The 22033-nt window shown below is 45.7% G+C and overlaps 1 protein-coding gene across 1 annotated transcript in view; it reads left to right on the top strand.

Moving 5' to 3' along the window:
- Positions 1-22033, top strand: part of Hdac4 (histone deacetylase 4) — a 211594-nt gene that overhangs the window by 127557 nt on the left and 62004 nt on the right. The window contains exons 4-5 of the mRNA XM_051154365.1: positions 7189-7339; positions 17456-17576. Coding sequence (XP_051010322.1) covers positions 7189-7339; positions 17456-17576 — 272 coding nt within the window. The remainder of the gene's footprint in view (positions 1-7188; positions 7340-17455; positions 17577-22033) is intronic.

The raw sequence follows: 22033 nt of genomic DNA, 5'->3' as shown, positions 1-22033 counted from the left end.
GGACTCACCACAGTGCTATTCTTTCTCACATTCTGCCCCTAGACTTTTGGATTTCACTCTTTTCTTCAAGAGTGCACTTGATTTATCCTCATGCTATTTCAAGTGTTATCTTTTTTTAAGTAGTGTGAGGGTTGATGACAAGAGAGCCATTTGTCCACATCTGGGTAGACTGGTAAGTCTTGAGCAGCATGAAAGGCTTGGGAACTGGCCAGCTGTGCTTCAGGACAAGCTGCCGTGGGAGCTGGTATAGGCTGCACCATCACAGTCACTCATGATCTTGAACAGAGTCCATCTGTAGCAAAAGGCTATATGCAATATTGAAAGGGAGGAAAGATTGATGCATTTGGTTAACTTCACTTGAGTCCCACAGTGGTAGACGTGGGGACAAATGAGTTCGTACCCATAGGAGCTACACTGCTATTGCCCTTGCTAGCTGGCCTGTTCCTGGTGGCTCCATCCACAGGGTGGCCACTCTCATTCCCTTCCTCTAGTCCTTGATGTTAGCATGTTATATACAACACCTAGCTAAATATGGTCTGTCGGGCACACATCAGAGAAAACTAGGAGAGGTGACAGTGGCTCTTGTCTGGCTGCTCTTTGCTGACTCTGGCCATCAGGTAGGTGTCTCTCCCATATTCACTGACAACATTCTGGCCCTGCTGCCATCCAAAGGGTGAGGACTGAAGGTACCATGGCCAGGAGAATTCTTAGGAGGCAAGGTCATGGCATACATTCACTCTGGGAAGCAGGCAGGCAGCCATGCTCCCTACATGGGAGCAGGTATGCAATGTGTGTTTTGTTGGTAAATTGTTTTGTATTGTTAGAATTCACTGAAAAGTTGGCTTTGAAAGTGGGGTTCCGACCCCCATTTCAAACCCAAGCATGCTAGTCTCAAAGGGCTTCTTGTCTGGAGATGGGCTGATCCCCACTCCCACCCCCAGTTTTATGACAGGGAGCGTAAAGCATCGTGTTGCGAACAGCCAGGAGGTAAGCCTTTTTGCAGAGGAGACTACTGTTGTTTGTCTCATGACATAAAAGTGCCCACAGTGGGAACAGGAAGCTGGAAGTGCAGCCATGGAGAGAAAGCTCAGCCAGGAACTCTCGCTGAATATCTCAGCCACCCCAGTTGATTTCTGCTGGTGTGGTGAGCAGAATTGGATGGTATATGTCTGCTGCTGTTTGTTCTTTTATTGGAGGCCACACCCAAAGGGAAGAGATGCTTTGCTCTGCCAAAGACATTCTTAGTTGGGAACTCCAGCTGACTGCCTCAGTGAGGTTTTCCCAGTGATTTGGGCCTGCTGTTTTCAAACCTCCAATGTGATATTACCTTTCTTCTGCTCTCTCAGTCAGGCCACTTCTACTTTTTCTGCTGGTGCTATGCATGCGCTGTTTGATGATGTCTTGTCTGTCTGTTGTTTTTAACTATTTGCTGCTTACTGTTTATCCTGTTACTTTGCTTGCTATATACTTATTAAACTCACTCATTCAAAATGATAAGCATAACTACTGTAGAACATTCACCAGACCACACAGATCAGGCTGTTGGGTGTAGGAGTCTGTCCCTAAGTGTCAGTGGGCCAGGGGCCAGCTTTCATTGAAAATACTGAGTATCATTAAAGGGCTGTGCAAATCCAACCACACAATATTTCTGTTGAGGGCCAGTAATGTGAAGAAGTTTGCTCAATACCTGTTGGGGGTTTTGGTCCAGTTTTAAGTCTAGATTTTTCTGTATTGCTGAGCTAGACGCCCTGAACTATAGGTGATTTACTTATGCTTAGTTTCACATTTGGTATTACTTTTTAAAATATATAATTTATTTTTATTTTATGTTCATTGGTGCCTTGCCTGTAGGTGTGTCTCTACAAGGGTGTCAGGAGCCCTGGAACTGGAATTACAGACAATTGTGAGGTGCCATGTGGGTGCTGGGAATTGAACTGGTGTCTGCTTGAAGAGCAGCCAGTGCTCTTAACTGCTGAGCCATCTCTCCAGCCCCTTGATAGTACTTTTAATCAGAAAGACACTGTGGACTTTTAAAATATTTTCAACCTAGGAGATAAGAATCTGGCTTGTCTATGATGGTGTTCTAGATTGGGTTAATTGAGGTAGGAAGCAATTTGTGGACAACACTGTTCCATGGGCTGGGGTTCTGGACTGATTGAAAAGGAAAAAGTAAGCTGAGCACCAGCATCCATCTCTTCCTGCTTCCTGACTGGTGCCACCATGATAGACTATGTATCCTGCAACTGTCCTAGTTAGAGTAAATATTGCTTCGGTGAAACACTATATGACCAAAGCAGCTTGGGGAGGAAAGAGTTTATTCAGCTCATGCTTCCACATTACAGTTCATCATCAAAGGAAGTTCGGGGCAGGAACTGGAACGGGGCAGGAACCTGGAGACCGAAACTGATGCAGATGTCGTGGAGGGGTGCTACTTACTTGCTTGCTCCTCATGGCTTACTCAGCCTGCTTTCTTATAGAACCCAGGACCACCAGTCCAGAGATGGCACCACCCATAATGGGCTGGGCCCTTCCCCCATCAATCACTAATTAAGAAAATGCCTTATAGGCTTGTCTGCAACTCGGATCTTATGAAGGCATTTTCTTAATTGAGGTTCTGTCCTCTCAAATGACTTTAACCTGTGCCAAGGTGACATAAAATTATCCAACACACCAACTGTGACCCAAATAGATACTTCCTTAAGTTGCCTGTGTCACATATTTTGTCATAACAGTAAAAAAAGTAATTAACACATCTTTGAGAAGAAGCCTGCTATTTGGGTCATCCATTGTGTTAAAGTCTATGTGTCTCCTAAATCAGCTGTAGCCATCAGGACAACCGGTCACATGTGCTGTAGGACACACACACATACAGGATTACACACAGGTACCTGAAATGCCTGCTTTAGGGATGTTAGGGTCACATAGTACCCCACCCCTCAGGTCCAGGAAACAGCTTCCTAAATGGCCATGGCCTCAGTTGTGTTCTGTTGAGGCTGGACCAGGGAAGTTGGTGTTTGAGCAGTGCTGTGAGCAACATCATGATGTTAGTAGCCTGTGATGAGACTTGAGTTTGATTGGAACCTGTTCTGATCAGCTGGTCAGTAATCACTAGGATTAATGGAGCTTCCTAGAGACCCAGAAGGATCTCTGCCTCACTGGAGTTGTGGGTGAACACCTGTTCTCAGCATCAGGCCTTTCAGCCTAGAAGCCTTTTATTTTTGTTTACTTTTGAAAAGTGAGTTTACACTGAACAAAATGTCTTAAGTGTCCAGTAAATTAAAAAGTTGAAATCAATTAAGCTAAATTTGAGGTGAATGTGTGGCTCAAAACTGATCATTGCCTTAAAAGTGAGCCTAAATTCTGATTACAATAGTGGGGCTGGTTTTGTTTTGTTAGAAAAATTAGGCCACCTGTACCTCCTGACTGTTCTCAACACAGTGTTTTGTGCTCCTTGTCACAGAATTGGCCGGGGGGGGTCACCATTCAGAGGGTGAGTCTAAGAAGGGAGCATGGCAGCAGGCTGGCAGGCATAACACTGAAACAGTAGCTGAGTTCCCTTCTGATGGCTGTTTGAGATATAAACAAGAGAGCCAGGAGGCTGACTTGCTAGCCCTTACTGGCTCCCTCTGGACCCTGCTGGACACAGTGTTGGGCCTTCTGCAAGAAAATTACCCATTGTAGGGCCTGGGCAGGCGCCCCTGCCTGGGCATGGTCTTGCAGTGTTCTCCCATTCCCTTTTTCTGAGCTGTTGTGGGGATTGCTGTTCTCTCTCCAATTAATCTACCCCATACACCTCACTAGCAATGACCCTTGCCCCCATAAGTGTTCTTAGGGAACATGTTTGTAGATGTAGCCCATTTTCTCAGGAGAGCCCTTGCAAGTCTCCTCAGACAGGGACTGTGGGATCTCGGCAGTCTCCAGTGTCACCTGCTCAGTTTGCCCAGTAAATCTTTGCTGCAAACGACCACAGTTGTGACTGGACAGTTCTAAGAAGTTCTGTGAGGGTCTGGCCTCGGGTTATTTCCATAGCAACAGGGAAGCAAGGCCAGGGAGGCCCTCTGTGGGCTGTGGGGACATAGCACAGGTGAGGACATAGCTGTAGTCTCTATCCTAGGGGATAGGACTAGTAGCCTCAGTCAGCCCCAGGGTGTCAATGGTAGGTATGGCAACCTGAGAATTTGCCTGTACCTTCCAGGCTGGGTTCATAGGGAAGGGTCCAGCACCTCTTTTATTATGCACTTGACATGAATAAGCTGTGGCCCTGCTTGTTTTGCTCATGAAGTTCTTAGATTTTACTGAAGTCATCTCAGGGTCTCAGTACCTGTATTCCATGCCTGGGTTACATGTTTGATTGTTGGAGTGGAATAAATTACACAATTGCTGTCACTTTCCCATCACATTCTTGATATGATATGATTTGAATTTCCCATGTTGGGTAAATGACATACTGTGATTCTGATTGGAACAAACTCAGAGCAGCTTACGGTCCCACCTCCTCCATTTACCCAGTGCTGTGGTAGCTGGTGACAGACTGTTTTGGGAAAGCCAACCAGGGAGCTGCAAGGCCTGTGGCTAGAGAAGGGTACAGGCCAGGCCTTCTGTGCAGCTTGTGCACTTCTGGAAGCATGAACCTTGAAAGGTGTGTGTCAGGGTTAGCTGTAGCTGTGCTGACCTCCTGGCTTTCTCTTGGATTGGAGAGGATTCTCCCAGTGCCTCCCTGAATTAATTACGCAGCACCATTTTGGACATGTCTCTGGGTATATCCTGCCTGTCTGTCTGTCTTTCGTAAAGCCTTGCTAGAGACCACACAAGAGGCAACATCCACAGAGGGCAGCCATCTTCACACTCGTGTGCACTGAAACCACACCTTCAGATGCACACGTTTGGACCTTACACAGTTCATACATCCATGCATAGGTTGAAGGGCTAGTGCTTTCCCCATGTGGGAAACTTCATGGAAGCCAGCCCACCTAAACCAAAACCTTTACCAGGCTTCCTCTTCACACCAGTTTCCTGCTTCGAACTGTTCTCTCAGTCAGGGATCTCTAAAGGAACAGAACTGATACAGTGGATGTATATATGTTAAAGGGGAACTAGCAGACTGGCTTACGGGCTGTGGCCTGATAGTCTCATGACGGAAAGGCCAGGGATGCAGTAGCTGTCAGTCTGCGAGGCTGGACGTATGCCTCAGCTAGCCCAGTCTGGCACAGAGATCCTGGAGGGTTCCTGAGCCACAGTCTGAGCTGGAATCCCAAAGAAGTGGGCTCTACTACCTGCCAAGGGATGGCCATCTCAACAGCAGGGCAGACACAAAGGTAGTTTCCTTCTTCCCGCTCCTTTATGCTCCTTTATATGGGCTGCCACCTAAGGTGTGGGCCAGATTGAGAGAGGGTCTTTCTGCTTCAAATAATCTGATTTTAAAAATTCACAAAGGCAGGCTTGTTGGTGCACACCTTTAAACCCTGCACTCAGGAGGCATCTCTGAGTTCTAGGCCAGCTTGCTCTACATTTTGCGTTTCAGGACAGCCGGGGCAACATACCTTGTCTCCCCTTCCACCCCACCCCTACCCCCAAAAAAGAGGAGGAGGCAAAAAGAAAATTCCTCACAGGAGGGCCCAACAGCCTGGGGTTTCCTTTTCTTTCAGATACAGTCATTTGACAAACAAGGTTAGCAAATTGACATCCCAAGTTCCTTCTAGGCTGTAGGATTCAGGTCTAAGTGAAAAGCACTCCATAGGTCCCAAGCACTGGTTGGTTTTCTGTCATGGCTGCATGCTGTGCTGCGACCTGCACAGTCTTGTGTGGCTGGATGTTCTGTTCTAGGACTGTCTCCATACTTGATCACTGATCACTCACTCTGGGTGAGGACACACTGTGTCAGGCTTTTCCCATAGAAAATTCCACAGGCCACCTGGTTGCCAATTCCTTAATCACTACCCACTGCCATTGTTCATTCCATGAGGGAGCAACAGCAAAAAAGTACCCGTGCCCACAGGATATCCACCTGCTACTGCAGCGATGCCTGGAAACAGCCCTTAGCCAAGGGAAGAGGAGGCAGTGGCCCTGCTGAGGTGAGAGGCCCTGTGAGGTTACCTGCTAGTGCTGGAGGCAAGCTTCCTGTTGACCCTCCCAGTGCAGGGCAGGGTCTGGCGGGGGGGGGGGGGGGGGTGGGGTGGTAAGCATTTCCCCATTCGTTTCTGACCGTGTCTAAGGATCCCTACTTTCTTCATGCCACAGCCTCTACATGGACAGCTTGTTACATTCTTATGAATGTGTCGTAGCAGTATTCACGTTTCCTAAGTGCTGCAGTCTGTCTTCTTTACCTGCTGAATTTAACTCGTTCTTACAAGGACTTTTACACTTTTCATGCTCTTAGATTTGTCATATTTTGAAACATGAGCTCTAATGTCTACATAAAGATGCCCAGCTCTCAGGTGTGCTATAAAGTGCGTTTCCATGGCTGTGGGGGTACATGTCCTGCAGTGTCCCCCACATTCTTCTCTCAACCCCTTTGTCCCCTCACCAGCTTTTTTGTCATGTCACAGTGTTTTTGGGTGTTGTTTTTTGTTTGTTTGGTTTTTGTTTTCTGCTCTAGAACTTAACAGTGATAGAACCTTTATCGACTTCTTCCTGCCCTTGTGTGTGTTACCTGATGCCCTTGTGAATTTGCTTGTTTGTGACTCAGCCCTGTGCTTCTACCTGTTAGTAACTAATTCTTTTTTGAGGTGGGCAGCATTGCCTCAGGTGGATGTACACCACTGTCAGTCTGCTCACCGGGAGGAGCTTGGGCCTGCCTTGTGTGTTGCAAGCCCACTCTAATGTGGACTCTGGTAGATAGGCCCTAAGGTAGAATTCCAGGAGTCTTTATTCATGAGGAAATGCCCAGCAGTTGTGCAAACTGGTCTCACCATTCCCGATTTCTGGGGGATACGCAAAGAGCATTCCCACCTTACAAGGTCACCAACTCTTCCTGGGTGCTTTGCAGAGATCCAAGGCTGTTCTGTGAATCTTGCCCTTAAAGGGGCAGAGGACTTTTAGACCTTGGCAGCGTGTCCTCCTCTGTAGCACTTTAGTTGACAGGGCAGAAAGGCAGGTGGCACCTCGGGAACCCCAGTCAGGGAATGTGGGCTGGTTCCTGGGTGTCCATGGATATCCAGGGCTCTGACCTCTGTCCTCCTCTGCCTGCAGCAGCAGCAGGAGATGCTGGCCATGAAGCACCAGCAGGAGCTGCTGGAGCACCAGCGGAAACTGGAGCGGCACCGGCAGGAACAGGAGCTGGAGAAGCAGCACCGGGAGCAGAAGCTGCAGCAGCTCAAGAACAAGGAGAAGGGCAAAGAGAGTGAGTGCTGGGGGACAGTGAGGACGCAGGGCGCCCGCTGCCTCTGTGGCCTGGGCTGCTTCCCCAAACGGCTCTGGAAGGGCTTGTCACCCCATGTAGGAGTCATCAGTGTCTTCAGTGTGATTATTTCAGGTCACTCTAAACCAATGCTTCTGGCTTCATCCAGGTGTTGGGAAGGACTCAGTATCAGCCTCCATGCAGGGGTATCCTGGGGCTCCCACATTGAGACTACTTGGCAGTGCTCTTCACAGATATACAGAATATTAAAGCCATAAAGCACATACCTTCCAGTTCTGAGGTCTTCCCAATGTTTTCTTTGGAAACATTTTCTAAGTGCCCCCAAAGTAGGTGTCAGCCTATAGGTGGACATGCAGCTGAAGACACTCCGCCATCAGTGTGGTTGCTGTCCCTAAGGAGAGCACAATTCGACCATAACCAAGAGGCCACTAAAATCTACCTTGCAGACTGTACTGGTTACTCCTCTGGTGCTGTGATGGAAATACTGTGACCACAAGCAACTGAAGGAAAATGAGTTAATTTTGGCTTATGGTTCCAAAGGGGCTGAACCTGTTCCGGCAGGGAAGATAGGGAAAGGGAGCAGAAGCAGGAAGCAGGCTGATCACGTTGGAAGAGAGGGGGTAGGTTACAGGCAGAACAAGAACAGGAAGTGGGATGAGGCTTTAACATCGCCCCCCATGGCATACTTCCTCTAGCTAGACTCCACCTCCGAAAGGTTCCTTAACCTCCACCAACTGTGATCAACCATTCAAATGCATGGGCCTATGGGGAACAGTTCTCATCCAAACCACCACACAGACAGACCCCAGAATCCTTTATCTGCAAACACTAAAATGGCTAGCCATCTTTACAAATCATTGTAACAAATTTTTGTATGAATTTTAATCTCCATCTGTACCACATAGCAAGATGCATGTGCTTAAGACATTCTTGTAAAGTCTGTTATTTGACGTTGTTTGAGAATCATTTTGGCATGTGATATACAAAGATGCAGACAGATAGATCTGTGACAACAAAGAGTAACCTGGAAGCTAACACCTAGGGACCATCCATCCAGTAAAGACTGCCCCAAATAGGGCAGGTCGACTGCTGGCCCTCAAAGCCTGCATGGCTTTACCCTTCCCCCAGTATTGCTGCTATCAGTCATTTCAATCCCAGCTCTGTAGCAGTCCGTCTGGCATCTAATGCTGCCTTCCCCTGACTGCCACTGAGGTGTAGTGTGAGCCCTCTTCCAGGGAGTGTTGAGTCAGGTCTTTACCTGTGCCTCAGATGAGATAGCTCCCTTTGCCTTGGGATAGAGCTGCTCCTTGTGCGTTATGGAGCAAAGCTAGCTGGGAGTTGTGTATGTTGTCAACCTTTTTCTCCCTTTGAGTGGTGACCTTTTGCTCATAATGATGTTTGTTTAGCACAGAATTCTCAGTTCTCAGCGTAGTCCACTTTCTCAGTTCCCTTTGTGTACTTTTGGGTTGTGTATTTAAAAACCACTCATTTCTCCCAAACCATTTTGCAGCATTTGAATAGTTTCCCACTTGTGTGGATGTCCATTCTGCGCACGTGTGTTTGTGTGTGCGTGCGTGCATGTGTGCGTATTGCACAGTTCAGGGTGTATATCTAGCCCCTCTACAATCTCTGAGAACTGATGTCCACAACCACAGGTTTCCATGGTCCCTATTGGTGATGTCAGCCCCTGCTGTCATTGCATCAGTGCTTGTAGTTTCAGTCACCACAGCTTGGAAGTGAGCCTGGGCCCAGCAATGCTAATCTTACTACTTTATCTTTCCTACTCTTGGCACTTTGTATTTTCATTGAAAGGCTTGAAATTAATTGTTGCCATCCACACATGTCCTGGGTTTACCTGACAGATTCCGTATTCCATTGGTGAGCTGTGATATTTTACAGCACTGATTATTCTTAACCCCTCAGTATTCTTTGGGTCTTTCTAATTTTTTTTCTTAGCAAATGTTAGAATTGTTTGTGCAGAAGACTTGTGTGCATTTCAGCAGGCATATTTCAAGCCATCTGATTGGCTTAACACTATTGTGTATCGCTTGGTTTTGCAATTTTGAAAAGCAATCAGCAACCTGCTGACTCTTGACTCAGTGCCCAGCAACCATACTAAACTCATGTTCTAGTTATCAGCAGGGTGGTTCAGGGTTTCAGTCTATAGAAGCACATCCTCCATAAATACTGGCAGGTTTGTTATTCCTTCCCAATCAGAATGCCCTTATGTCTTTTCTGTCTTTATTTGACTGACCTAGCTAGATTTCCACTAGAATGATGGGTTAAAGATGGAAGTCTGGCTCCCTTTTGCTGGTGGAGGCCACATTTCCAGAAGGACTTACTCACTGGCCTATTTGTTTTATCAAATTACCCCCCTTTGCTAGTGTTATGAGTTTGAATATACACGGGTAATGATTTTTATCAGATATTTCAGCATCTTTTGGCAGTGATCATAGGATTTTTTTTTTCTGATATATTTAGTGAATGTGGCAAATAGATCTATTTAGATGGAAATCCCACCTGACAAATTTCAGAATAAATAGCCTCTTTCATCTAAGATAAAGCATGATCTTTTTTTATGGGTTGTGTGCTTGGGTGGTTCATTTTGTATATCTTTGACTATATTTGTGAGAGAAACTGGGGTTTCTATTGCCATGATGAAACACTGAGACCAAAAAGCAGGTTGGGGTGAAAAGGGTTTATTCTGCTTACACTTCCATTATTGAAGGAAGTCAGGACAGGGACTTAAACATAGCAGGATCCTAGAGGCATGAATGGATGCAGAGTCCATAGAGGGTGCTGCTTACTGGCTTGCTTCCCAGGGCTTGCTCAGCCTGCTTTCTTGTAGAAATCAGGACCACAAGGATGGCACTACCCATGTTGGGCTGGGCCCCTCTCCACTGATCACTAATTGAGAAAATGCCTTAAAGCTGAATCTCATGGAGGCATTTTCTCAGCTGAGGCTCCTTCCTATCTGATAATTCTAACTTGTGTCAAGTTAACACACAAAACCAGCCAGTACAGATACTGACGAGCATTTTCCTTCTTGAAATGCTGTGCCAGGTTTGGCATTACAGTAATGCTGACCTCAGCCTGAGCTCAGCATCCTTTCTCTCTCTGGTCTATATGAACTGTGGTGCTTTCCCATTTTGTATCCGTAGTTTTGGATGTTTGCACCTTCTCTTGTTGATGGTTGTTTGGTTTCATTAATTTTTTTAGTCTTTCCAGAGCAGTGGTTGTCAGCCTTCCCAATGCTGCAGCCCTTTAATAGAGCTCCTTCATAACTGTGATTTTGCTGCTGTTACAAATAATAATGTAAATCTCCCCGCCCCCCATGGTCATAGTCAACCCCTCTAGGGTTGTTCGCTCCCAACGGGACTTATGACCCACAGATTGAGAACTGCTGCTCCAGAGGCTTTTAGCAGTTATGCAGTCTATTTACAAGTCTGCTGAATATCTGCTGAATATATTTCTATTTCATTCATTTCTACTAACCTTATTCTTTCTCTGTCTTCTGTTTCCTTTGGGTTTGTGACTCTTTCTTGTTTTTTGAGTTACACATCTTAGTCATTGATTCTAGCCATCTCTTCCGACGTCTGAATGTGAAGCTATAAATTTCCTCTGAGGACAACATTATCTGTATTCAGTAAGTTTTGACACCTAGTCTAATTTTGTCTTTTATTTGATTTTTTTCATTTATATTTAATATAGGTATTGATTTGTTTGTACTTAAGTGTGTCATTGTTATTTATATTTTCCTTGTATTTTAATGATACAGTTTTCCCTTTCTACCAACTTGGTGGTTGTTCTACTATTTCCTTACTGATCACAGTTGTGGTTACCACAGCTGACTGGACTCTCTAATCTCATCTCACTCACATTTACAGAGCGCTGACTCAGCTAGGGCTCACGCTCGCCTTTACCACTGGGCTGTTCTCCCCAGGCTCAACTTTCTTCCCTGATGATTTTCCTTCACAGTTTCTCTAATGGAATCTAGTGGTGATGAATTTTTGTCTAAAATGTTATTTCCCTAATCTTTGAAGTTTAATTTTGCTGAGTGTAGATTTACTATGTTTATATTTATTTTCTCTTGGTACTCTGAAGACCTTAGTTCCTTCAAAAATTACTACTCCTCTTGTTCCTTGTTCAGAGATAATCTTTTTTATCTGGCTACCATTAAGAGTTTCTCACTTTTGAAGTATTTCTCAGATGTATGTTTAATTGCAGTTTTCTTTGGGATTCATTGTCTTATCTCTATAATTTAATTCATTAATGAAAACTTGTGACTGATTATTCTCTCACCTCTTATCTCCCCTTGCTCGTGAGACCTTAGTTGCACACATGAGAGCCATTTTCTATGACCCGTATGCTTTTCCCATTTGTTTCCATGTGGTGAGTTCTTCTCTTCAGATGTCCACCATACTAATTTGAAATTACCCCCTGAGGTAAACTGCTGTTAAACTGTGATGGGTTTTTCATTTGCTGGATTGCCAGTTTCACATTTTTATTTGGATATTTATAGTTTCCATGGTATTTTTGCCATGCATACTCCGTTATTTTAGAATGGCCCCTCTGGCTGGGTTTCTCCTCTCAGTGGCTTGCCCCTCTCTTCCCGCTGTCACCTCCTCCCATCGTCAGGATGTCTTTGCCTAGTGATACAGTGGCCGAGACACTAGGTTTCCTGTCTGCTTTTTGACGCCGTCCAGATGCATTAAAAACATTGTAAGCATCTTGGTGCACAGTCTGAGCTGATCAGAGGTGAGTGCCGGGACTCCTTACATAGAAGGTGTACTCTCCACGGCCTGCCTCTCCATTGCGCTCCAGATCTCGTGTCCCTGCCGTTGTGTTAGGGCTTGTCTGAACCACAGGTGCCTACAGAGAAGCCATCAGCTGGGGTGTCCCATCCTCTGCCCCTTCCTGTCCAGCTTAGCCCTTTGTCCCAGGTTCCTCAGTGTCCCTGCGGTCTGTGTATCTTGTCTGCACTGCAAGGGTGTGTTTGGGTTTGGGAGTTTGCCTTTGTGTAAGCTTTAGGCTGCACGATTGACATCCCACCTTTTGACAGATCCTCCTTAGATTACAAGTATTTACAAATGGAACATTTCCAGAACAAAGTTTTCATGTTTTAAAAGGAATTGAATGACTGTCAAGTAAATTTGTTCTCAAGCTTATCTTAAGTGTAAAGATTGTCATTATGCCGAATTAATTCTAAATTTAAATCAGAAAGCAGTCTAATTTGCCAGTGTAATTTTGTATATATTTTAAATTAATTGTCTCAAAACATGTATTTTAAGTTTATTGCTAATTTACTCTCTTTTCAGATTATTTCTCTATTTCATGATTTCTGAATTCTAAGACATTGTTAGAATCATCGCTAATATAATGTTTCACTCTTGAAATATGAACATATTTAATTTTTTTCACTTTAACTGATAGAACTTCTTTTAAGATTTATTTATTTATTATTATGTATACAATGTTCTGCCTGTGTGTACACAGAGCATCAGATCACATTATAGATAGTTGTGAGCCACCATGAGGTTGCTGGGAATTGAACTCAAGACCTCTGGAAGAGCAGTCAGTGCTCTCAACCTCTGAGCCATCTCTCCAGCCCCTAACTGGTAGAATTTTAAGGTAGTTTTCTTGCCAGTCTTTGAAAGAAAATGCTAAGCCTGAAAGATGTACCCATACACCGTCACACCTCACTCAGCAGTGGCCTCCAGAGCAAATTCCTGAAAGGCAGCTGAAGGCCTTTCCAAGGTAAAGTGCAGAACAGCTGGGGACTGCATGTAGCATTTGTGCAGATTCAGCTTCTATAATTGACTGTTCTGACACTTGTCACTCTCAGGCCAGCCACTCTAGTGAATTGACCTGCAGTGAACCTGAGGTCAGTAATCTCAGTTTCAGATGCTTCGGCAGCTCTCAAGTGCAGCCAGCACCATGTGCTGAGGTCCCGACAAGCCATCTTGTAAGGCAGTGCTCCTTATGGCAGGCTGCAGGGCTGCCTTCCTCCAGGAAGCTATCTCCCTGTCCTCACAGGAGTCTGTGAGGGACTTGACTGTGTATGTGCAGGGTGCTGCTGCCCTACAGAGCCAATGCCGCAGGCACAGTGCTCAGGCTGGACTCATATCCCAGCCCTGGGGCTAGCCAATCCCTCCTCCATTTGTGGCTTATGTGTGTCATTTGTGGCTTTGTTTTTGCTTGTTTGTTTTTGTTTGTTTGTTTGTTCATTTTTTGAGTAGGGGGAAATAGTGGTTGTTTATCAAAGGATTACAGTTCAAATTTTGAACATCAGCCTGCAGTCTGGTGCCACAGCCAAGCAACAAATAACAATTTTTCTCATTGCTGAAAAGCAGCTCAGTCTAAATTACTTTCTCAGAGTTTACGAAAATGTTCCAATAAAAATATTATCTTAAGGCTCACAGAATGCAACTTCAGAAAACATCTCAGGTCTGTTTATGAGTCAGAAAAGATTTCTGCAGTGTGTTAAGCCCCGCCCTTTGTTGACCCTATGTTGGAATGTTCTCAGCTGCACTCCAGACCCATCACAGGCAGCAGCCGTGGTTTTCACTTTGTGGATTTGGGTGGTCAGGTTTTATTATTAATAATAAACTGCACTGTTGAGTCTCTGGCAAACTTGCATAAGCCTCGAAGCCCTAAGAATGCAGTCCTGTTGGGAGAAGGCAGCTTGCAGACCAACACTGGGAAATGCTCTTATGTCAGGCCTAGGCAGCTCAGCCGTGAAGAGGGTTCTTGTTTATGCCAGCAGATGCAAATGGCAGGACGCATCTTCAGTTTCTCAACATTGGAAAACTCTGTGCAAGGTATTTGTTATCTCATTTCTTAAGGTTTTGTTTAACTGATTTTATTCAATATTTAATGAGTTTTGTATACATTTGTAAACATTTACAGTACTAAACATTAATTCTTAATCATGCTGCAGTTTTACTTATTGATAACAAATAATGGAATTCATTTGACTGACAGTGAGTTCGTAAGAGGACACGGCACTTTCCCTCATAGCTAGCAGAAGCATTACCTTTACCAACTGTGTGTCCCATTGGAGACACTTGGGAATCTAAGGTACCTGCCAGCTGGTTAGGTCCAAGAACAGGAAGTCTGTCCTCTGACTAGAGTGCAGATAGCAGGGCACCAAGGTGTGCCTTTGACTACAAGCTCAGCCCTGATGGCCTGGTAGCCTCACATGGGGGAAAACCCTTGAGCCACTGTCAAAATAATGCCAAGCTGTGTGATAGTCAGTGGCAGGGCCTTTGCTTGGCATATATCATGCCTTGCCTGGGGTCCATCTACAGCACTGCAGTAGAGAGTGCAGTACAGATACAAAGGCTGGGGTGGAGGTTGCACCTTTGTCCTATTTGTGAGTCCATGCCTTCGCCACAGGCACAGAGAAGATGGGAAAAAGTAAGTATCAGGACCGCATAACAGACTAATCAGCACTGTGCCCAGCCTTCTGAGTCCCCCAGCCCCCCTCCAGACACACACACACACACACACACACACACACACACACACACACACACACACACATCCCGCTGGCATCCAAGTCTGCTGTTTGTTCTCTCTTCCTACATAGCTTGACTGCTTCCTCAGACCTCACCTTGGTCCCTGCTGCTGGGTGAGCGATGCTGTTGTCACCACTGGTTGGGATAGTGCTGATACCTCTCAAGAAATCTGAAAGTCTGTCCTGTGGATAAGTGACAGTCAATGTGGATATGATTAAAAGAAAAGAAAACTATTTTTGTTGTCTGCATATTGAATGTTTTTGATTCTAGAATTTCCCTGTGATAGAGAAATATGTAGAAAGAGGAACCTTAGCCAGCAGTAGGGGAACAGATTTGGCCTTACAAACCTTTCCTGTGTGTTTCTCCTCATTGAACCCAAGAACCAAGACTCCGAAGTCCAGAAAATGTGACTCTGCTCTTGCTTTGTTGGTGTCATCCAAGTCTGCTGTTTGTTGGTGTCATCTGCAAGCCAGGTCTGTGCTGAACAGCAGGCCCTACTTTCCCACACCAGGATCAGAGTGTGCCTCACAGAGGTCACAAGGCTCAGCCAGGGCCAGCTCCATGAGCACTCTGGGGTTCAGTAGTTGCTGTGGAGGCTTCCATTTTCTGAGTAGGGGTAGTAGTGGGTGCTGGTATGTGGAAAGGTCCAGGCCTTGTTCATTACTTGCCCACATAGCTTCCTGTCCCTTATCCTTCAGGGCAGCAGTTTGGATAAGAGGTAGGCATATAGGCCACTCTTGGCATTTTCACCATTGATGTCATCACTATCATCTGGGCTGTCAACAGCATACTTTATAACATTTAAAAAACCAACAGTTTTATCATTGTAAAGGTGAAAATGCTCATTTAAAATTTTCATGTATTTAGCATTGATGTTAAGTTTGCTCTGTATCTTTATCTCTAGGCTTGGATTTCTCGTTTCAAGTAGCTCTTCTGTAGACTTGCTCTCTGCCTCTACCACACCACAGGGCATGTCCTTTTTTGATAATTCTAAAGACACCTGGTGTGTTTGCAAGCTTTATCCTTTTCTTGATTTATATTGCTTATGTTAGTGTGTGGCTTTCAGGAGTATCTGAAAGTGTCACAGGTAGAACAGACAATTCCATAAACACATGACCCTTCAAAGTCCACACATTAACTGACAGTTGGACTAGGGTGTGGGTGACTAGTGTTGAAGTGTGATGGTTCCTGTTGTAGGGTTTGTGGTGTTTCGAGTGTGTCAGGGTGTGTAGTGACAAAGGAAAAAACAGTATAAACTTCATTTTTTAAAAAAAGGAGTGTGTTGACTTTGACAGGAAATGAGATTAGGGCTCGTGTATGCAGTACTTGACCTCTCCAGACCTTCACCTGACCTCTGTGCCTTTCACCCACAAGCTAGCCTGCAGAATACCTGCTTATAGTTTTTCTTGTATAGTTTAAATGTGTAGGCTCTCAATAAGTTACACAAGCAGCCAAACAACTTCTGTGACTAGGAACTATCCACAGAACCCCAGCATGGCCACTCCATCTCTCTCTCTCTCTCTCTCTCTCTCTCTCTCTCTCTCTCTCTCTCTCTCTCTCTCTCTCTCTCTCTCTCTCTCTCTCACACACACACACACACACACACACACACACACACACACACACACACACACACACACACACACACACACACTGTAGGTCCCACAGCTGCATAGCACTCCTCAGGGTTTCAGTAGAGTGTCTTCATGCAGGGAACTAACCCTCAGTGCTCGGAAGAAGGTGTCTAACCCTGATGTTCAATGTACAGAGACATTTTGGAAAATGTGTTAGCAAAATATCTTGAGGCCGTTTGTGTGATAGGCTCACTCTACTGGCCCTGTGTGCTACATGAAGTATTGGGGAGCATCCAAAGTGGTACTCGAGTACTCTACTGTAACAGGGAGCTCTTAGCATGTTCTTCAGTAGAAGGATAGATGGACACAGTACTGAGGTATCTGGCAGTAGATCTGTAGAACACAGACTGTGTAGGGCAAATTGGGGCATCCTTGTTTAGTCTTTTTCTAAGATCTTACGGTTTTCTTTAACACAGTTTTCAGCAACAGTCAGCACATCACAAGGAAGCCCTTGGATGTACAATTTCCACATTGAGTAAAATGCCAGTGTCTGCCTGCCAGAGTGTGTAGCACCAGACAGAAGAGGACAGAAATGTGCTGGATGCTAGGAAAGCCATTCACTGTAGTGTGTGTAGCACACTGGCTGCCAGCTTCCCAGTAGGAGAGACCTTGTCCCCCTGGGTGGCTGTGTAGGGAATTTCATTGCATGGAACTTATTTAGAGTCCGCCGCTGATTCAGGGGAGAGTGGAGTCACCATGCTTCCAGCACTTGGCTCTGATGCTTTAGTGCAAGGACATGAAGTTGTGTTAGCCATGAAGCCTTTCCTGTGCTGAAGTCTGCGTGTCAGTAGAGTGTGCTTGGAATGTTTGGATAGGAGACCTCCCCCTAAAGCTCCCTGGCCTTGGAAGAGCCCTGCAGAAGGAGTTACTTCCTCCTACCTTGTACATTGCACACCCCGCTCCACCCAGCTTCCCTCTTCCTCACCCTCTGCTTTTCCTTCCAGGTGCTGTGGCGAGCACAGAGGTGAAGATGAAACTGCAGGAGTTTGTTCTCAACAAGAAGAAGGCTCTGGCTCACCGGAACCTGAACCACTGCATTTCCAGTGATCCCCGTTACTGGTATGGGTAAGTGACCTGGGCCTGCTCTTGGGGTGCCTGGAACATTCAGCTCTGTGACCCAGTGTTTTGAAGGCCTTCTATTATAAGGGTGACAAAAACGTTGAACTCCCAAAGCTCTGTAACCAAATCTGAAGGGAGAGGTCTGGAGATGGCGTGTGTCACGATTAGCCAAATAAGTGGATCATTTTCAGAGCACCAAGCGGCACTCCTATCAGTGAAGACCTCTGGCCCAGTCATCCACTGAGGCCTACTCAGTTTTAATCTAATGGTTGATCAAAGTCTGTAAGCACTTTGGCATCAGCACAGTAGAGGAACCACTGAAATGGACACTCCATGATTAGGGGGAAGATTTTTATTGTGGATAAAGGAGAGAGAAGAGACAGAGTAGAGAGAAAGGAACAGACTGGGCAGGGCTGTCTTTAAGAGAAGCAACCATCATATAAGGAAGGAGGAGTTGGGGCGGGGAAAAGGACCAGGAGGCTAGTGTGGACTTTGAAATCCTTTAACTAGTATGAGTAGGAATGAAGGAGCCCGGAAGCCAGCATAGGCTTTGATATGTAACAACAGGTATATGGCAGTGAGGAGTCCTATGTCCCTTTTGCCAGAGTCAAGGGAAAATAATGGGAATGACTACTCTTCGTGGCAGAAATCCTTTCCACAGGTTCCTAGTCCTGTGCTTCAACTTGAGTTGAGCCTATACTGTCATTTTTTAGCATATGTACCACCTCGTGGGGAACTGGAGTTTCCTTTGGACCTGACAGCATCTTCATGATCGAGTTACTGAGTCTTTGGGAGGCATGGAGAGAATTGGGAAGAGATATCAACCTGGGCCAGAGCATGCATAGTGGGCAGACCAAAGCAGGACCTTGTCTATGCTGAGAGATGTACACCGCTAACTTGTGCAGAGTAAAAACAAAGAGTTGGGTGGATGCCCCACCAGCATGGGCCGTTTGTGGTGTAGTGTAGAGCCCACTGAGGAGACTTGGCCAGTTCTCACACAGAACACATGGCTAATTTGCAATAATTTTATGTTGCTCTTAAGGATCATTTCATTGCTGGAAGGAAACAATAGGGTAGTTTTCCTAAATCAAAATGAAGTCATTAATTTCATTCAGGGAAAAAAAAATAGCTTTTCTAAAGCCTCAAAATGGACAGCTGTTTCTACTAAAACCTCACTGATCCCACTGAAGTGGCCCATTTATTTATGTGGAAGACCTCAGTTACCACGACACAGCCTTGGGAGGAGCGTTTGCATAGTGAGGCTCTTCACTGTCCCTTAAATGCTCTGTGGCTGCACACACTGCAAGTCTACTCAAGCAGACCACTGGTTTTCATGTAGCTCACAAGAGGGTGAGACAGCTAGCCCATGAGGAATAATGAAGAGTGGTCATGAGCAGAGAGCCCCTGAGAACGGCTGTGGGAGGAGCCAGAGAGAGGCTCAGCCTGTGGTGTGGTCTGCAGCCTCTGCTGGAGAGGTCAGCCTGGGCTTCTGCCCTGCAGAGGTTCCTTGTCCTGCATTTACATGTGGGAGTGAGGATGCTCAGAGAGAGGCAGCGAAGGATAGCAGCTGGAATGGCGAGCTGGAGGGAGGCACAGGGCACAAGCTGGGAAGGACAATAGGACCAGACAGAACGGAGAAGAGATAGAGGGGTCTGGGAAGGGAGAGCTGCCTAGGACAAGTTGATACCAGTTTGTTCAGAGATTGTCACCATACTGGGGAAGCTCCTTCAGAACAGAAGGTGGTGCCATCCAACTTAGGGCCTAGGGAGTTCAGTGGGAGAGCTGTTGCAAGAAAATACAGGGCTCCAGGGGGCACCTTTGCAGGGCATGGGACTTGTGAGTTATAGTTCCAGAAGGGCAGTCACAGTTCTATAGACAGATGAGACAGCTGAAGTGTTAGGGGTGGAAGAAAGGCTGACAGGAATGGGGGCTGTGGAGGTAGACGTGGCCAGGAGCTAGACTCAGCCAGCAGGGTGAAGAGTTATTGGTGACGAGTTATGGGGAAGGGAGTCAGATACATACTGAGAGAGGGGATGTAGCCAGGGAGGGGAGAATGAGAGGCCTTTTCCTAGAACTGTGTCCTGAACAGGATACTGCAGGGAGGTCCCTGACTGCACAAGGCGTTCTTCCTTGAAGCAGTTTGGGAGCAAGCTAGCTAGAAAGGATAGAACTTGATGTCAGGCCCACCATTCAGGAAGATGGCTTGTTTCCATTGAATTGGATGAACCACATATAAGGACCTTGACCACCCAGCACTCAGGTGCAATGGCTTACCCATTGCAGGGCATGGTGGCAGAACACAGTCTTCACGAGAAAGAGCCAAACCCTGCCTAGCGTCACACATCATGTGATGGTTGCCAGTAGCAGCCCAAAGCCAGTTAGATCTGAGCATGAAGGCTAAACCAACAACAACAACAACAAAAAACTTCTAGAAGGAGACATGACGGAGGGGTTTCTTTCAAGCAATAAAATTACCCTTTAGAGCTGAATAAAACTGCTTCAGATTAACCACATGATCTGTGTAAGAACCATCGCAGTGTCTTTCTCAGTGTTAGGAGCTGTGAACCCATTACTTGAAATGGTTAGAACCATCAATGTTTAAAACTGCTCTTTGAAAGGCATCTTTAAGGAAAAGGCAAGCAGCCAGGCAATGGTGACACACAGTCAGGTGACACAGCACTCAGGACGGAGGTGGAGGCAAGGCCAACCTGGTCTACAGAGCAAGTTCCAGGACAGCCAGCACTACACAAGAAATACTGTCTCAAGACAAACAAAAACACAACAAACAAGCAAACAAAAAGGGCAAGCAGTAGACTGGAAGGAAAACCTTCAGTGTGCATATAATTATAGAATGCTTATGAAACTGTTGCAATTTAACAAATGCATGCAAAAAATGTGAACGACTGACTGTGCCACAAAATAAGCTGTGTGGGTTGCTAGCCCAGTGAGATTCCACTTCTCACTTATAGGACTGGCTAAATGTTAACAGGCCAAGGGCAGCAAGGTGCACGCTTGCCACACAGATGGCTAGGAGGAAATTAAGTGGTCCCATTGGAAATGGTTTAGCAGATCTTAGAATGGTACTATGACCCAGCAGTGCACTTTCTTATATTTGCCCAGGGATGCAAGTATACACCCAGACTTACACTCTGTGGTCTTTCTTAGCAGCTAAAACAGAAATGACCCACAAGCTCAAAGCTGGTCAGTGGTCTGATAGGTTGCACCGTGTGCTGCAATTGTGCAGCAATGTGGAGACCTCACACACAGTGTCCTGAGGCAGGACAGACACATAGCCACCCCTCCCCATCCTAGTCATGTAAAACTAGACTCAGCAAAACGAAGCTGGAGAATCATCAGAAAAAGGAAGGATAGAGGAGGCAGCCTGGAATTGGGACTGTTCAAGGCCTGACTGGGGATGATAATCCATGTAGGGAGGAGTATCCAAATTCTAGTCTTAAACGTCAGCTGAGCCTGCACTGTGCAGTGTGGCTGCCCATGCTTTAGCTCCTGGGCCTGTGAAATTGAGGCTTGCAGAAAACCCAGACCACAGGATTTCCATGAGTATGCTCCATGTTAATTATATGTTGAAATAGTATTTTTGCATCCCAGGTTAAGTAGAATATGAAAGTTAATTTCACCCATTTCATTTACTCATTTTTATGTAGCTACTAGAAAATGTAAATTACATGTGTAGCTCACACATTTTTGTTGGACTGCGATGAACGAGTTGATTAACGAGTTTTATTTATTTTAAATCACTAGTATAAATCTCATGTAAAACTGGAAAGCAAGTTGATAGAATTTAAATGCTTGAATTTGTGTGTTGTTTTATTCCACATTCAAGGTGGTACTTAGAAAGAAACAGCAGTAATTGTTTTCCTATCTTGAGTAAGACAAGAAGTGCCTTTATTTTTATTCTATTATTCACTTATTGTTTTGGTGGTACTGCTGAGAATCAAACCCTCAGCCTCACATGTGCTAGACAGGGACTTTTCCCCTAGCTCCAAAGACGACTTCTTTAAAAAAAAAAAAAAAAAAAAGAGGCCTGGCCAGTGAGCCAGCATCTTCCTGGCCACTTTATCTGTACCCTAGGCTAGAAATGAAAGATTAGGAAGCTGGTAGCTGTTATTGGTCAGAGAGAGTTAGAAGCTGCTCTGTGGTCCTTACCTCTAGGATGTGAAGGTATGTGAGTCTATGAAGAGGGTTGGGTATGAAGTTACAAACTTACATGGTAGGTGTGTACATAGGTGTCAGTGATGGGGCATGAGACTAAGGGATGCATACTTAGCCAGGGATGGGATTTTGGTCTTGATCACATCTCTGAATCCTTCTTCAGTGAGTTTATTCCAGGTGGAGTGAGTTGGCCTGGCATCTGGAGGCCACACCAAGGCTATCCGCTGCCATTTGTTCCCACATGGCTGCCTGTTCCTGGCATACAGAGGAACAGTGCCAAAAACCATGAG

This window comes from Acomys russatus, chromosome 12 (assembly GCF_903995435.1).
Source record: "Acomys russatus chromosome 12, mAcoRus1.1, whole genome shotgun sequence".
NCBI classification, from domain to species: domain Eukaryota; kingdom Metazoa; phylum Chordata; class Mammalia; order Rodentia; family Muridae; genus Acomys; species Acomys russatus.
The sequence above is the reverse complement of the archived record's forward strand: the minus strand, read 5'-3'. Positions and strand labels throughout refer to the sequence as shown.